Source organism: Peromyscus californicus, unplaced genomic scaffold (assembly GCF_007827085.1).
Source record: "Peromyscus californicus insignis strain IS unplaced genomic scaffold, ASM782708v3 Scaffold_16__1_contigs__length_79575227, whole genome shotgun sequence".
NCBI classification, from domain to species: domain Eukaryota; kingdom Metazoa; phylum Chordata; class Mammalia; order Rodentia; family Cricetidae; genus Peromyscus; species Peromyscus californicus.
Window position 1 is genome coordinate 4,565,711 of NW_026294458.1, and position 18,176 is coordinate 4,583,886.

Sequence of the window (18,176 nt, forward strand, 5' to 3'; positions counted from 1 at the left end):
GGCCAACCTGGTCTACAGAGCAAGTCCGAGGACATCCAGGGCTGCACAGAAAAACCCTGTCTAGAAAAACCAAAACATAAAAATAAATAAATAAATAAATAAATAAATAAATAAATAAATAAATAAATAAATAAGGAAAGAATGATCTCTTAAAAGCTAAACCCCACTTTTGAACACCAGTGCCCTAAAAGTGATTTCACACTATTCAAACTTCACAGTGAGGTGTGATCACACATGTTTGTTACCCTGGCTACTTAAGAGATTGAGACAGGAGGACATTAATGAGTATGAGGCCAGTGTGAGTAACCGCCTACCAAACAAACCAACAGAACTAAACAAAACAAAAGTCATAAAAATTCCACGCAGAGGTAGAGTATGGGGAACCACTCAGCTAGGTATACATAATTATCAATGCCCTGTTTTATTTTTGGTAGTGAGTTTTACGTTATTAAGAAGAACTAAGTAAATACATTGATAAAATATGCATAGACCACTGTGTCAAAAATAAAAAATTACGATTAACTCAGTTGTTTCTAAGGGTTATAAGAATAGAAAGAAATCCCATGTAACACAATGACACCATTTACCCATGAGGATACTGGATTTGAAAGAGGCCAAACGACATGGCCCAAGGCACACACTTATAAAGCAGGGCTGGAGTTTCAACCAGCCTGGCTGTCCCTGTTGTATACATCCCTGTCCTGTATTTGGTGCTAAAATAGAGTGCCTCAGGCAGTAAAAACGAGATTTCTGGGGTCTGTGCCATGCTCTGTCATCTCCCTACTTGGTTTTACCACAGGCCATGTGCTGCTGGTGAGCTACAGAAAGGCCATGTCCACGACATCTGAGACTGCCCTTTTACAGGTGACCCCATTCATCTAAATGTCAGCTGGATGGATGCAGTTTTCTCACCGCTTAGTCTGTACCCCGGCCTTGTGGGGCACACCCTTCCTTTTCATGAGTTTCTCCATGGCATTGGGGTGGATTATCGGACGGACAGGGTGTCGCTTGTAGGTCCCAGGATACTTCTTTTCCACTGCTTGCTCTCTCCTGTGGGACGAAGCAAAAAAAAAAAAAAAACACTCTTTGGTTTTGGTAGACAGAAAGGCAGGACAGAGATGATCTAAGATGGTACCATGGGAGGCCCTGATGGCCTGAGGTTGCAGTCTACCACAGCCTGGTAGCTGTCTCTGAGCTCGGCAACATGGACAACTTCCACCTCCTCACCCCAGGAAGGCACCCTGTTCTCTACCTGACCTTACTTGGAGATGCCTGACTTACCTCTAGTATGACCCTGGATGCAGTTCCCTGCAGAAGCTCGCCCCGCTGCCCATATGGTAACTAGACATTGTGCTGGGACCATTACTAGAGGACTGTGATTCCACATATGATAACTAAGACTTGTACTAGGAGCTTTATGATAGGAGCGTGCTGTTTAATGCAAATTAGGTGATGCCCCAGCCACTGCCCCATCCTTTAGATCTCTCCTCACTCTGGAGTAAAGCTGAGCTGACTCACTGAAGTTATATCCCGGACAGATATCTCCACTGTGCTCACAGGCTGCTCAAAGCTCTTTGTCATCGCTTCTGCCCCTTGTCCTCATGGACTGGTGGCCAACAGGCTGTGAGAAAAAAGGGGAACCCCACAACTGTGGGACCGGAAAACATCCTCCTAATCCCCTACCTACTGAAGAGGAAAACCAGAATCTAATCAGAGGGTTGCTAACCAGAGCACTATATTAAGCATCCTCTACAGAACAAGTGGGCACTGGGGATACAGGTTGGTGGTTAAGTGCACTTGATGCTCTTCCAGAGGACCTGAGTTCAATTCCTAGCACCCATGTTAGGTAGTTCACAACTGTCTATAACTCCAGATCCAATGAGGCAGAGAACTAAACAGAGTTCCCAAAAGATGAAACACAAATGGATGAGAAACATTTTTAAGAAATGTTCAACATCCTTAGACATCAGGGAAATGCAAATAAAAAACCTCTTTGAAATATCATCTTACCCTAATTAGAACATATACGACTAAAAAAGAAAAAAGAAACCAAACCAAACCAAAAAAATCCACCCCCCCGCCCAAATAAACAATAACAAATGCTGGCATCCCTGGAGGTGAAGGAGAACACTCATTCACTGCTGTTGGGAGTGCAAACTGGTGCAACCACTACGGAAATCAGTGTGAAGTTTCCTCAGAAAGCTAGAGACAGATCTACCACATGACTCAGCCATACTGTTCTTGCTCCACACCCTACTCTAGAGACGCCCACTCATCCATGCCCAGTGCTGCGCTAGTCACAATCTCCAGGAGACGGAAACAGCCTAGACATCCGTGAATTGATGAGTGGATAATGAAAAGGGGTTACATTTACACAACGGCATATTATTCAGCTATTAAGAAAAAATGAGATGGGGCTGGAGAGATGGCTGAGTAGTTAAGATCACTGGCTGCTCTTCTAGAGGTCCTAGGTTTGATTCCCAGCAACCACATGGCGGCTCACAACCATCTGTAACTCCAGGATCTGATGCCTTCTTCTGTCCTCTACGGGCATTCTATGCACTTGGTGCACAGACATAGACACAGGCAAAATAACCATAATATACATACAATTTTTAAAAAAGAAAGTAAAATGGAAAAATCTTAAAATGAAGAAAAACAATATGAAATTGCCCGGGAAATGGATGGAGCTGGAAACAATCATACTGAGTGAGGTGACTAACTTTCTCTCATTTGTGGATGCTAGCTTTGAATTTTCAGATAGGCACATTTCATTTAGAATACCCATAGAGGTCAAGGAAATAATAAGAGGGTAAGGGGGGTGCTTTAAATGCAGAGGATATTAAAAGCAGTGGTATAAAAACTTAAGAGGATGAGCGTAACAGGATGGGTTAAATTGGCATGGGGAATGGGAGAGCAGGGTAAAGGAGGGAATGTGGGAAGGGATACATAACTCTAGAAAGTCTTCAAAACAGACAAATGGAAACCTGCCCACTACTGTAGAAGCGCTCTCTCTCTCTCTCTCTCTCTCTCTCTCTCTCTCTCTCTCTCACACACACACACACACACACACACACACACACACACACACTCACACCAGAGAGAGAGAGATTGAGAGAGAGAGAGAGGGAGAGAGAGAGAGAGAGAGAGAGAGAGAGAGAGAGAGAGAGAGAGAGAAATTACCCTATAAAGATTCAACAATGCTCTTACTAGACGCCACAGGCTAACAAATAAAAAGCTTGGTGCCAGGAATAGGTTACTTCTTTTGTAGTTTGGGCTCCATTGAAATTCCATAGATCCAAAACATTACAGGCTACTGCCAATGCTTTGGGTTACCCTCCAGAACCTGACAGTAAGACCCTATTGCTGAAGACCTTGTACTCGAATCATAGAGCACAGAAGTATGAAGCTGGTACTGATGTGGAAGCTTCATCTCTACTGGCTAGCTCTCATAGTGCTGGAAGGTCCTACGTATGCTAGTAGAAGAGGAAAGTAGTTGTCAGTCTTGCCTGCTGTGAACCCTGAGACCTACAATAATGACCAGCGTGGCAAGGCATGCCTGCTGGTGCAATAGTGGCACAAACAGCAGAGAAGTAACCACCACTTTCTCACTCGGACTGAAGTCCCTCCCACTCCATTATGTGAAGCCCACGCTGGCATCATCGTCAGGCTGAGCAACTCTGGCTACACAGGCCATAGGCCTAGGGGAGAACCTCCTACTATTCTGCTAAATGGACAGAGTATTAAACTGACTCCTAATGACTTCTTACACCTATAGATTTACGCATCTCTCAGCTCTCCTCTGAGAAGCTTCTAGTTGAAGTAGATGGTGATTAACACAGAGACCTGCAGCTAGCTGTTGTGGAATGTTCATCCCTAAACGAAACGTAAGTATCATACCCTGTCTCAAGGCTCAGAGGTCATGGTGGAATAAGGGGTAGAGAGACTGTAGGAGACAGAGGTAGGGAACAAATATGAGAAAACAGTGTTCTCTGGACACAAGAGGACAGTTGCACACATGAACTTAAACTGGCTATGACAGTGTGCATACGCCCTGTGCAAGCTCAAGCCAGACCAAATCCTAGCAAGGAGAGAGGAGTTTGACATGAAGTCCCATTCCGAAGCTAAGGAGCTGCTGGCAATTGATAGCTGCTCAAAGGGGGAGAACTGGTTTTCTTTAAGAGTGACCACAGGGGACATAAAGTTGGTTTACTGAAGAATTAATCTAATTAATCTTATCAATAAAAAATCAGGAGTCAGATATTGGGGTAAAAACTTGAAAGATCAGAGAAGCAGGGGAGCAGCCACAGTTGCTTCCTACCTCTGCGGTTCCTCCATCCAAAAGGACTGAGATCCTCTCTCCACCCCACCTTATCACTTCCTATCTCCTCTCTGTCTACAATCCTCCAAACCTCTATGGTTAATTTTGGTCAGCTAGTGGCTAGCCCTGCCCTCTGACTCCAAGCAAGATTTGTCAGAACACAATCAAAATATCATACAACATTTCCCCCTTTTTGTCTAAATAAAATGTGAGGGTTTGGTTTTTTTTTTTTAAGATTTATTTATTATGTATATAGTGTTCTGCCTGCAGGCCAGAAGAGGGCACCAGATCTCATTACAGATGGTTGTGAGCCATCATGTGGTTGCTGGGAATTGAACTCAGGACCTCTGGAAGAGCAGTCAGTGCTCTTAACCTCTGAGCCATCCCTCCAGCCCAAAGTTGTTTTGTTTTGTTTTCAAAGACAGGGTTTCTCTGTGTTGTTTTGGTGCCTGTCCTGGATCTCGCTCTGTAGACCAGGCTGGCCTTGAACTCACGGAGATCCGTCTGGCTCTGCCTCCCGAGTGCTGGGATTAAAGGCATGCGCTACCACCACCCAGCTAAAAGTGAAGGTTTTAACTAACTAAGTAAAACTATATATAATAAGTACAATAACTATATAAATATATACAGGCAATAATTACATTAACAATGTCCAGTCCATTTGCAATTGACAAATTCAGAGAAAAATACTCCATTATCTATCCTAACTTGGTAAGTCCAAAGTGTGGTACCTAATTCACTTTCTATCCTAACTTGTATTATCAACCCCAAACTATGCTTTTGTCTTTCAACCTTATACACTTTACACTTCTTTTGTGAGTTTCTTTTCTGAATTTTGTAACAAGGAAAACTATAACTATAGAGCAGCAAGATGGGAAAGCTTCTGTTTACAGTTGGGTAGGGAAGTGGGGGGGTGGATCTGGGAGCAGATGGGTGAGGGCTGAATATGGTCAAAAGTCAGCTCATTGTACAAAATTCTCAAATAACTTGAAAAATACTTCAAGTAGAAAAGAAGTCCCTTCATATTAATACAGTGTGTAAATTATAAATAAAATGTATAAAGTGAATTATCTTTTAGATAGACAGGGAGGGAGGGGAAAAGGAAGGGAGAGAGAGAGAAAGGGGGGGGCAGTGCAGAATATTTTCATTTGCCTACAAGTTCTACCATACTCACCTTTGTATAACAAGGCTGCTATTCAAGTTTAAGCAGACAACCTGAAGGTACTGAATTTAAATGGACTCAACCTTATTCTGCTCAAACTCATGCATTATCTGTTTCTTCTCCAACCCAATAAAGGGCAGAAGCTTTGCTTCTTCGGGGTGCAGACCCACGGCCGTTTGGCAGCATCAGGATTCCTGGCACAGTTTTCAGCAGAACTATACTTCCCATAGGTCAACAAGCCTTGTCTTATCCACACGAAGTTCTTCTGAAAATGAAGCCCCTCTCTGAACCATGCGGCAGAGAGACGTACACATGCTAGTCCACTAAGTGGTCCCAAATCAGACCTGCAGCCACTTTGCTAATGTGTATGCCTCACCCTGGCGGGGACCTGCAGACCGCAGTCCTTAAGGAATGTTGACCGAGTAACTAAAACATGAGCATGCTCACTGCAGCAGCACCGTGCAAACACAGCTGACTGACAGACTCGGAGCAGCAAGGGCTGCCATTGGCCGGAATACCTACTTCAGCAGCTCCTTCTCTCGCATTTCCAGCTGCAGCATGATGGCGCTCAGCTCCATGTACAGATTGTTGGCCCGCTCAAGCTTTCGCTCATAGTGCTCCCGGATGTCCAGGGCATGCCTGTCAATGGAAACACAGGATGAGCCAGGCCAAGGAGACCCAAGATTGGCTCTAATGAAACATGCAAAGCCCCGGGGGTTTCTATTTTAAAATTTTCTTAACCCAGTGATTCAAACAAAGAGCGGGGGGGATGGAAAGTCTGAGCTCTGTGTTTTATCCTGAGGGCCCCTCCAGCCACACAGAGAGCCAGGCGGGCCATCGACAAAGTAAGAGTACAGTCTGTGTGCACTTTATAGCCTTAATTTTTGTACACTGGCACAATCTTGATACAATATAATATAGTCACATATTAATGGGCATAATTTAAAGTTAACACCATGATCATATGCTTATCCACAGCAGTGATCTTATCTGGGTTGGTGTGGCCTCAGTGTTCCCCCTCAGATTCAAACGTAAACCTTCACCCATAAGGTGACAGTATTGGAGGCGGCGGCAGGGAGGTCTTAGAGGGAGCCTTCTGTTTCTCCACCGTGTGAGGGCACATGCGGGTGCCATGATAGCGTGAATGGGTCTGCACTAGACACTGAATTCGCTGGTGCTTTGGGGTTAAACTGCTCTGCCCCCAGAACCATGAGCAGTTTCTTCTGTTTATAAATTGCTAAATCTAAGGCATTTTGTCACAGAGGCCTAACTGCCTAATACCATAGTTATGCTGACTATGCCCCCTTAGTAGGTCTTGAGGCTGGGAACTGGAGCTTATAAATTCCTGGCCTCCAATGGCACCAAGAACAGTGAAAGTGCTCTAAGAATCTGTGTTCAGGGCTAGCAAGATGGCTTAGTGGTTAAGGACACTGGCTGCTCTTCCAGAGGACCTGGGTTCAATTCCCAGCACCCACATGGCAGTTCACAACTGTCTGTAACTCCAGTTCCAGGGGATCTGACACCTTCATACAGACATACTGTGATCAAAATACCAATGCACATAAAATAAGAATAAATAAATCTTTAAAAAAAAATAAAAAAAAGGAATCTGTGTTCAGAGGACCATGAAGGAGGGACACAGAGTTGAGAGGAGAGGGTAAGAAGACAAGTGACGGTAGCGGTGTGTGCGTGGTGTGCACACGCCATGGTGTGTGTGTGTGTGTGTGTGTGTGTGTGAAGTGTGTTCCTCACCTAACTGTGCTGGAGGCCCTCAGTTTACCTCTACACTGCACGGCCCAGGCTGGCTGGCCCACAAGCTTCTGGGGAGTCTCCTGGCATTGCCTCCCATCCTGCCCCAGGAGCTGTCAGATCATAGCTGCCATGCCCCGATTTCGAACTCAGATCCTCATACTCCTGTGCAAGACCTTTACTCACGGAACCATCTCTCTAACCACATGGTCTCTTTTTATTACTCAAATGTTATTTTTTTCCCCTGATCATCGGAATCTAGTTTATTTTGAAACAGAACCATAATGGCCCAGATCCTGAAGACTGGGAGGGGCTGTTGCCATAGCCGCCCTGTTCTTAGGTCCTTCTCCAGCATGCCTGCTGGTCTAAGTACTTTATGTTAGTTATTTTTAACTGGTACAAAAGCTGTACATATTTACAGGGTACCAAGTGATATTTTGATACCTGTATTTGTTGTATAGTGTTCAAATCAGGGTAACCAGGGTAGGAGAGATGGTTCAGCTGTTAAGTGCATGTACTGCTCTTCCAGAGGACCAGAGTTCAATTCCCAGCACCCATATCAGGTGGCTCAACAACCACTTACAAATCCAGTTCCAGGGGACCTGACCCCCTGGCCTCTGTGGGTATCTGTACTCATGTGTTCATACCACACACAGACACACACATATAATTTATTTATTTATTTATTTTTGGTTTTTTGAGACAGAGTTTTTCTGTGTAGCTTTGGAGCCTTTCCTGGAACTCACTCTGTAGGCCAGGCTGGCCTCGAACTCACAGAGATCTATCTGCCTCTGCCTCCCGAGTGCTGGGATTAAAGGCGAGCACCACCACCGCCCAGCTCACACATATAATTTAAAATGAGAAATTAATGAAAAAAAATCAGTGTAATTATGACAGTCTCCTCCAACAATGATCATTTCTTTATGTTGGAAACATTACAAATCTTTTCTTCTAGCTTCTTTAATTAAGAAAAAAAAAATCCCAAAGTTAGGTGTGGTGGTGCAGTGCAGGCCTACAATCCCGGTACCCCAGGAGGCAGAGGAAGGCAGGTCTCTGTGATTTCTAGGCTAGCTTGATCTACAAACTAAGATCCCATTCAGCAAGGACCACAGAGTGAGACCTTGACTCAAGCAAGCAATTGAGCAGTCCAGTACACTGTTGTTACCCGCCACTACCCCAGTGTGCACAGAATTGGAGAACTTCTTTCTGTCTAATTATAGCAGCATCCATTAGCCAGCTTCCCCACCCCGCCCTCTGCACATCCTGTAGTAAGCACCACGCTGTTCCTGCTTCAGCCTTTTCAGGTTCCCCAGGAGGGCTAAGTCAGTAATGATGGAAAGCTGGAAAGTGAGGGGAAAGACTTGGGGAGACTGAGGTGGGATTCACCGGGGTGAGAACAGGGGTGGGGGAGGCTGACCTGAGCTCTTCCCTACGCCGGCGGATCAGTTCCTCGTCCAGCCGGTGGATACAGGCCCCTTCACTCTTGATCTTCTCAAAGTGCTTTTTCACTTCTTCTCGCCATTCAGCCTGAGTGAGGAAAGTTCAGCTTTGTAAACACTGTAGTCTCCTTCCCTGCTGTGTCCATGGGACCACGTTAAAGACATTCCCTCCCGTGCCTCTCCATGCTTCCCGCAAACTTCCTACAGGAGTTTATTCAGGGTACGTGTTCAAGAAGCGCTCAGGAATCAGTCACAAACCATCTCCCACTTCTGTAGCTGCAAGCCGCACGCTCGGTCCTGAACACAGTGCTTTCTCTTTGACAGTTCCCGCAGCAGTGGCCACCAGAAACAGCACAGGGCACAGCAATCAGTCACTTCTGGGACAAAAGTGCTCAGCTGACGGCAAGGTAGTATGGAGGCAGAAAGAAAGCCCTGACAACTGTGTTTAACATGTTTGTGAGGTTCTGAGTATCTCCACATCCGCTACCACATCGGCTTTGCTTAGGAAAGAAGAAGAGATGGAGCAGAATATCCCAGAGTACATGGGCAGAGCAGTACCCTGCACAGGAATGCGGGCTGAGGTGGGGGGGGGAGGGAGAGGGGGGAAACAATGTAGGAGTCTCACAAGATCACTGAGCCAAGGGACGATGTCTACTACATGATTCAGGTTGACCAAAGCTACTTCCACTTTGCAAACACTCAGTGGTTTTAATAGGTGAGATGTGTTTTTGTTTTGTTTTTATTGTTTGTTTTTGTTTTTGTTGTTTGGTCTTCTTAAAATCACTTAAAAAAGTTAAGGAAGGGGCTGAATTTCACATTTGGGTCAGCAACAGGACAACCACACAATGACAGAATTTGGGAATAAAGAATTGTAGGGAGGGAGATCCAGAGTGGCTATGAAGTTACACCTCTGCTGTGAGCTCACAGAGTGAGAAAGGACACTGTGCCCTCCATGGGACACAATTTCCAAGTCAACCCCAGAAGCTGACAAACTCCTGCTGGGTCAATAGGCCAGCTGAATAAAATCTCCACTTAGCTGTTTTCTGAAAACTGATGTGTGGACTACTATCACAAGAGCCCAACAAGGAGACTTCTCCGTGGGCTGGAAGTATAACCGGGTGTCTCTAACAATGTGCATTCTCCCAGGACTGCTCCTCCACCTTGAGACACATACTAAGAGACAAACCTCTGCATCATGTGCAACTTGCAGTGGGGCTTTGAATTTCTGAGGAGGCGCCAGCCATGCTGCCTCTTATAGCGCTGGCCCATCTGCACCCCCACCGGCAGTCCGACAGGTTCTGATTTCCCCACACCACCACTAACACTTGTCTTTAACGCTCCTGATCATGGCAATCCCATTTCTCAGCATCCATCCAAAAGAACTGAAATCAAGATCTTGACAAGGGATTAGTATCCCAGCTCACTGCACTATCCCTGTCAGCACTCTTGACTGACAGTTGTGACTAGGAGCCATCAGTGATGGACAGTTGATGCTGAGGGCATCTTATCAGCAGGTGAGAGGAGGCAAGGTCACTGCTACAATAAGAGCAGAACCGTGTGTGTGTGTCAAACACCCAGTAATTCCCCATGGAGCAGCATAGTGACAAAATACAATCAGCCTCCATCTTATTAATCTTAGGAGTTCATCAGAGGAAGCATTGAGAAGGTAACAAGCCAACTCAGGCTGAGTTCTTAGCTCCCTGGTAGGTAAACAATAGCACGTTACAAGCCAACAGTGCACAGGGTACCCGTGCTCCTGTTCTTCACTAGTCCTTCACAGAGACTCCTTAAGTATGGGAAGAACGCCATTCCCCATTATTTAGGTGAGTGGGTGGGGGTCACACAGGGTCAGGGCAGGGTTTAGGGTCAAGGCTCACAGCCTTCCTCACCCTTCACAAGCAGTTCACAAATACTTCATTATCATTAGCCAGATATGGTCTCAATTTCAGACCAAGACATATCAATTTATAAATAGTTGAAAAATTATTGCAACTAGCAAGGAGGTATTACATATTGCAAACAATTTTTAAGCAGTTGAAAAATTATTGCAACTAGCAAAAATTGTTGCAACAAGCAGACCAGGAGCTATTGAGGGAGAAATGACATTTTGGGTCTGGAGAAAACCTTGGAGGGATTAATGAACAGAACAGACATTACTGTACTCTGAACTCTGTGTTCTCACACCCTGAGAGTCCCAAGGTAAAGGGATGAGGTGGAGCTTTGAGGAGGTGATAGGTCAGGAGGGTGTCTGTGTTTCAGTGTGGGTAAGTATCCCTGGGAAGCTGCTGCAAGCCGCAAAAATGTATGAAGTAGGATTTCAGCTGATTGTGACAAGCTAATACCTGGAAGAAGCCAAGGGCCTTCCAGAAGTCAAGCTGAGGCTCAAGGAGTCTTGGTGACATTGGCTTTTGATTATTAGCTGTTTCCTGCTATGAATTTTTCATGTGCTATTGTAGCTTTTCCATCATTCTTTGGGCACAATTTCCCTTCTACTAATGGAATATTTAGATAACCTTCTGAGCAGTAACGCAGCCAGGATCCCTAATTTCAGGCAATTGTCATTAGCAGCATCTGGCCAGGACCATACCTGGACAGACGAAAGTATCTTATCAGAGATACCTCTATACTCTCCAAGAACAGACTTAAAAACCCACACTATCTGTTTGAGAAGGCCTGGTGTATGTGCTAATTAAGCTTAACCTTCTCCTTTCCAAAGTCTTAGCTCTAGTTTTAGATCCACCCTTAACAATTAACTCAGAACTAAAGGGTTCCAACTTACAGGTACATTGAGCTGTGATGGAAGTTGCCTAGCCAAGTTGCCTAGCAACTGAGCATACTTGCCAGAAATGGCAGGAGCAGAGATAGCTTGGAGAGATAAGGGTCAAAGGGATAAAAGGCAGTTTTATTTTCAGAGAGAGAAGAGATGGAGAAAAGAAAAGAGAACGGAAGAACTAGCTGGGTAAGAACTGGAGAGGAATGTACTGAGATGGGGAAGAACTAGATTGAAGGGCTAGAAGAGAGGACTAGAGGAACGAGATGGAAGATGAGGAAGAGCCAGATGGGGAAGAACAAGATGAGGAAGAGCCAGCTGAGAGAGGAGCTAAGATGGGAAAGAACTAGATGGATGAGAACCTAGATGGGGTGGAACTAAGATGAGAGAATTAAGATAGAACTTAGAGGGGACAGCAGATAAATGTAGAGAGAAATGAGGCAAGAAAGAAACTAGGCATGAGAACAGAACTGAAGCTGTGCAGAGAGAGAACTGACTCAAAAGAATAAAGTATATGGACTAAAAAGTTTTGTATACGTAGATTCATTTCATATAATCAAAGATTAGATTAACAGCTGGTCGTAGATTCTTCCCGGACCCTGGGAGAGGACTATTGAGGGGCAGGACCCCCATAGTCCTCGATAGGAAGCAGGCTGGGACTTGACTGCCCTTCGCCATGAAGAAAGACCACAGAGAAAGAATGTCACCCGTGAAGCAGGACGTGTTCTTCTGACGTCCCACATCTGCTGGGGACTTGGACTTGTCGTGGGCTTCCTAGCCTCAGACTGTAGGTAATAAACTGGTATTGCTGACAAGCCACCCAGGGATAGTCATTTAACCTGGCAGCCCACCTTAAAGAGGATGCCCGACATACCACTCTCCTCTCCTCCCCTGACCTATTCTCTCCTCTCCTGGCCCCAAAAGAACCTCTAGCGAGGTCAGCACTTCATCTTGACCATTGACCCAATAATGAAAGTGAGCTGGCCCACTGGGGTAGTGACTGGAGGTCCTTGGCTGCTCTGCACAGTGCTCTGCATATGGGAGGTTTTCAGGAAAGTTAACATTGGCTTGAGAGCACTGAAATAAAATCTTCTAAAAAATAATTTATTTATTTTTATATATGTGCATTGGTGTTTTGCCTACATGTGTGTCTGTGTGAGGGTGCCATGTGGGTGCTAGGAACTGAACCCAGGTCCTCTGGAAGAGCAGCCAGTGCTCTTAACCACTGAGCCATCTCTCCAGCCTCTCTTGAAGTAAAATCTTAGAAAATGACATTTTCCAAACATATATATTGTTAAATTGACCATTTCAGTGGCTTTTGACTTAGTGCTTCCACCAAAATTAGCTTTTCAAAGTTGGGATACAAGATAGTTTGCCAGTAAAGGGAGCAAAGCTGTCTGCAACCATATCCTACATTGGAAAGATTTCCCAGAGAGCACTTGCTGTTACTCTTGTTTCACAAAAATAAATACATAAAAATAAATCACATCTTTGCTGACATCAGTGACAGTCCTAAAGAGTTTCTGACACTGTGCCTCATGTCTGTGTTTGAAGACTGTGCTTCCATGAGAGTCCATCTGAGTGCATAGCAAGAAAAACACAGGAGTGCCATGAATATGCCTCCTTTATTCTCAAGGTTAATTTAAACTCTGTGTGTGTGTGTGTGTGTGTGTGTGTGTGTGTGTGTGTGTGTGTGTGTGTGTATGTGTGTGTGTGTGTGTGTCTGTGTTGTGTGTCTGTGTGTCTGTGTTGTGTGTATATGTGTGTGTGTGTGTGTGTGTGTGTCTGTGTTGTGTGTATGTGTGTGTGTGTGTGTGTGTGTGTGTGTGTGTGTGTGTGTCTGAGTATGTGTACAGGTGAGCAGATGCCCATGGCAGCCAGAAGAGGACATTAGAATCCCTGGAGCTGGAGTGACAGGTGGTTGTGAGCCCCTGGATATAGGTACTGGGATCTGAACTCAGGTCCTCTGGAAGAGCAGCAAGTGCTCTTAGCTGCTGAGCCATCTCCAGCCTCAACACTGCAGCTTTTAAACTAAGGCCTTTAATCCACTTGGGATTGATTTTTGTGCAGGGTGAGAGATGTGGCTCTAACTTCATTCTTCTGCAGATGGACATCCAGCTTTGCCAACACTGTCTGTTGACTGGATCCACCCCCACCCCACCCCCAGTGTATCGATGCTTTTGTCAGAGATGAAGCTGCCTTTTATTTCCGATCCAAGCCTACATGTCTGTCTCTGTGCCAGTGCCAGCAGGCGTTCACCACTATGGGCTCTTGGTGTACTCTGAGGCCGGGTACCACAGTGCCTCCAGCACCATTCTGTCTGCTTAGGACTGCTTTCTACGCATGCTCCTTTGTGATTCCATATGAATTTTAGGATGCTTTTCCCTAGCTCTGTGAAAAATGTCACTGGAATTTTGTTGGGAATTGCAATGAATCTTAGATTACTTTTGCTAATATGACCATTTTCACTTTATTAATTCTGTCAATCCAGGACGATGGAAGGCTCTCCATTGTCTGGTATCTTCTTTAATTTCTTTTTTCATTGTCTTGAAGCTTTCATTGCAGATGTCTTTTCATATGCTTGGTAAGGTTTATTCTAAGTACTTAGTTTAGGGGAGCTATTGCTAATGGGATGTTCTTCCTAATTTCTTTCTCAACAAGTTAATTATTATTTATATTTATAAAAGCTGCTGTTTTTTGTATGTTTTTATGTATGTAGATTTTGCAACTTTATTGAATGTGTTTATTAAATGCAGGAGTTTTCTGGCAGAATCTACAGAGTTTTTTAAGTGTACAGTCATGTCTGTAAATAGGGATAATTTCATTTCACTTTTAACCTTTAAACTTTACATATTTCTCTTATTATTTTAACTAATGCTTTGAATAAATAATAACAACACTGAACACAAGAAGAGAGGTGAACACTCTTGTCTTGTTTCAGGTTTTAGAGGAAATGTTTTCTGCTTTTCCCTGTTTAGTATAATGTTGGCTCCCGGTTTGTCATGTATAATCTTCACTGTTTCAAGGTAGTTTTGTCTAACCCTAACTTCCTTCTCCAGGACTTAAAAAGCACATTCATTCATTCATTCTCTCTCTCTCTCTCTCTCTCTCTCTCTCTCTCTCTCTCTCTCTCTCTCTCTGTGTGTGTGTGTGTGTGTGTGTGTGTGTGTGTGTGTGTGTGTGTGTGTGTGTGTGATTCTCTTCCGCTCTGTGGGCCCCAGGGGTAGAACTCAGTCACCAGGCTCGGCAGCAAGTGCCCTGACCCACTGAACCATCCCATCAGCCCTTCTCTAGAGCTTCTGCCGTGAAGGCGTGCTGACCCTTGTCAAATGTCTTTTATGCATCTATAGAGACGATCACATGATCTCTGCTCTAAGATCACTTTTATGGGTCTATTTCTAAGTTCTGAGGTTAAGAAGCTTGTTCTGGAACCGTGAGACCTGAGTTGAGATCCAGCGCTTATGTATAAGTCAGATGTTCCCATGAACTCCAGCAATGGCAGCTCTGAGACCCACTGTCTTCTTTTCACTTGTCCGCTCACCAACGGCCATTCTGACTTGGGTGAGATGGAATCTCAGAGCAGTTTAGTTTGTGTTTCCCTGAGGGCAGAGGATGCTGGGCACCGTTTCCAAGTATTTCTTGGCCATTTGCAGTTCTTCTGAGAACCGTTCATTCATTGTTATCTCATTACTGACTATCTTGGTGTTCACTTTTTTGGTCCCCTGTTTTTCCAGGTATTAATCCCCGTCTGCCGTGGAGTTGGTAATGGCTGTTCACTCTGATGACTGTTTCCTTTTTTGGTCCCCTGTTTTCCCAGGTATTAATCCCCGTCTGCCGTGGAGTTGGTAATGGCTGTTCACGCTGGTCACTGTTAGCTTTTGAATTCCACAAACTCTCATGTGTGGGTCCCAGAGCTACTTCCTGTGCTACTGGCATCATCTCCAGAAAGCCCCTGCCTGTTCTTGCATCTTCAAGTATTGCCTTGTGTTTTTCTCTAGCGCTGTCAAGGTTTAACACGAAGGCTTTTGATCCACTTTTGTGCAGGCTGTGTGTATGAGAGAGAGATGCAGCTCTCTGTCCACATGTGGATCCCCAGCTTCCCCAGCACCGTTTCTTGAAGAGGTCGTCTTTGTTCCAGTGTATGTTTTTTCTCTCTGTTGAGGATCACTGGCTGGGTTGGCTGTTTATTCTCTTGTTCACGTGTCTGCTCTGACGCAGCGCCACACTGTTTCTGTTCTATGACTCTGCGTAGTCCAGATCAGGTGGTGTGACGCTTCCAACATTACTCTCCAGGCTCAGGGTCACTCTGGACTTTCTGGGTTTTGTGCTTCCTTATGATTTTCAGGATTTTTTTTTCTAGTTTCATAGACAATGTAATTGGTATTTTGATGGGGAATGACTTGAATTTGTGGATCACTTTCAGGAATCTAGTTGTGTTAGTTAGATTTTGCTACCCTGCTGTGATGAAACACCATGGCCAGAAGCAACTGGGGAGGAAAGGGTTTATTCGGCTTACACTTCCACACTGTAGTTCATCACTGAAGGAAGTCAGGGCAGGAACTCTGGCAGGGCAGGAGCTGATGCAGAGGGCATGGAGGGGTGCTGCTTACAGACGTGCTCCTCATGGCTTGCTCAGACTGCTTCCTTATAGAACCCAAGACCACCATGGGCTGGACTCTCCCCTACCAATCACTAACTAAGAAAATGCCCTACAGCCGGATGGTATGGAGATATTTTTTTTAATTGACGCTCCCTCATTTCAGACAAATTTAGATTGTGTCAAGCTGACATAAAACTAGCCAGCAGACTGGCTGATTTTCCGATGTTGGTTTTGCCATCCTTGAGTGCAGGAGATCTTTCCCACCAGCTGCTGTCTTCCGTCTCTTCCTCCCGTACCTGCACTGCAGGGTCCTTCACCTCTCTGTCAGGCTTTCTTCATTGTGAATGAGACCTTTTTGTCTGCTTTCTTTCTCAGCAAGTTTATCTCTAACAACTAGAAAGGCTGCTGACTTCTGCATGTGGATTTCCTACCCTGCGATTTGCTGAGAATGAGCGTTCAGTCTAAGAGTTTTTTGGTGGAGTCCTTTAAGGATGGGTTCCTGTTGTCTTCAGACACTCTGATTTCTTCCTTTCCTACTTGTACTCTCTCTGCTTCTTCCTTGTGCCCAGTCCTCTTTCCAGCAGATGCTCCCCCTGTTAGATCACCACCCCTGGGGACAGGGTCTTTGGTGTAGAGTAAATGCCTAACATTGGCTCTCAAATTCTCATGTATCAGAACCTCATTATTGTCTTATAAATTATTGAGGACTCCATGTAACATGTTTTTGTGGGCAATACTGATATTAGGCTAGACATTAAAACTGTGAGTTATATACATGAGCATATAAGAAAACATTCTGCTTGTCATCAGAGTTATATCCCACAGCACATAGTTTCTAGAGCATCCTGTAATATACTCCTGAGAGAACAAGATTAAAAACAGTAAGTAACAACTTAATGTTATTATGAAAATACATTCTTTCTTATGGTCGCCTTGAAGAAGTCTCAGGCTCCCCAGAAATCTCTAGGCTGCATTCTGAGGGCTGAAAAAGCTTTTCCAAGTCTCACTTGGAGAAGAAAATTACATTTTCCCTGATTCTTTTCTGTAAAGTATGTAGACATCAATTTTCCCTATAGGTTAGCATAACTTTTTTGCACTTAGTCTATTTTTAGTCAATAAATGTACGTGATAAAATGTCTCTTTAAGAATAAATCTTTGAAATGATATTGGAAGCCACTGCAGAGATGGAGTTCACTTCAGAAAACTCCTTTAGAAACTTAATAACACTGATAACAAATGAGAAAAAGCCGTATGTCTAATAGGAAATTTAGCATTAACAGTTCAATTCTAAGCTGGGCATGTGGTGCAGGCCTGATATCCTAGCTACTTAGGATGCTAAGACAGGAGGAATCCCACATTCAAAATCTATCTGTGCTATAGAATGAGTTCAAGGCCAGCTTGGGCAACTTCGCAAGACTTGTATAAATAAAAAACAAAACACAAACAACAGAAAGCTGAGGTAGAGCTCAGTGGTAGAGTGATGGCCTAGCATTTGAGAGGCCCAAGTTCAAACCCTTGTATTGCCAAAATCATGATGATGATAACAATCTTATCCACACAAAGGTGTAATTTAGGACCATCACGTTTCTTTAGGAAGCTGTATTGTTTTGCCTTGTGATCTTGCCTGGGTCTGGCTAGGGAAAGGGAACTTGTTCTTCTCTCCAGTCACTCCACATCCACAGTAATAGAGCTCAGAGCACCACCCTATGACACCTGCAGCATTTCCACCCAATAGCCACAACCCTTCCCCCCTCTGGCTCCACGCCCTTACAACCCACTCCTGCAGACACTCTGGTTAAGAGGTGACTTCTGTCATCAACCTCTAGAGTCTAGTCTGGTGGCCTGTGACTTGCTGCAGTTCACGTGGCACTATGGCGGGCGTGACACAATGCAGCATGATGATCACCTGTCCTGGGTCTCCCTTTCTTGATTCACTTGTCACCATGATGACAACCAAGGGGACGTGAGGAAGCCCGAGCTACTTGTGAAAGAATTAGCGGCCATGCGCAGGACAGAGGAGCTGTAGCTCCTGGCCAGATGTTCAGCACACCTGCTAAGGAGGCCACCTGGATCCACCTTCCTGCTAACCTGGGACCTGCTTCCAGACCTCTAGGTAAACTCGAAGCATCACAAGA

General features: G+C 44.8%; 1 protein-coding gene across 6 annotated transcripts in view; it reads right to left on the bottom strand.

The window, feature by feature from the left end:
- The window catches only part of Map3k13 (mitogen-activated protein kinase kinase kinase 13), a 175,648-nt gene that overhangs the window by 14,746 nt on the left and 142,726 nt on the right, over nucleotides 1-18,176 (bottom strand). For all 6 annotated transcript variants that reach the window (XM_052740089.1, XM_052740087.1, XM_052740086.1 and 3 more), the window contains 3 exons: nucleotides 8,650-8,759; nucleotides 6,006-6,122; nucleotides 913-1,050 (listed from right to left, as the gene is read on the bottom strand). In XM_052740089.1, coding sequence (XP_052596049.1) covers nucleotides 913-1,050; nucleotides 6,006-6,122; nucleotides 8,650-8,759 — 365 coding nt within the window. The remainder of the gene's footprint in view (nucleotides 1-912; nucleotides 1,051-6,005; nucleotides 6,123-8,649; nucleotides 8,760-18,176) is intronic.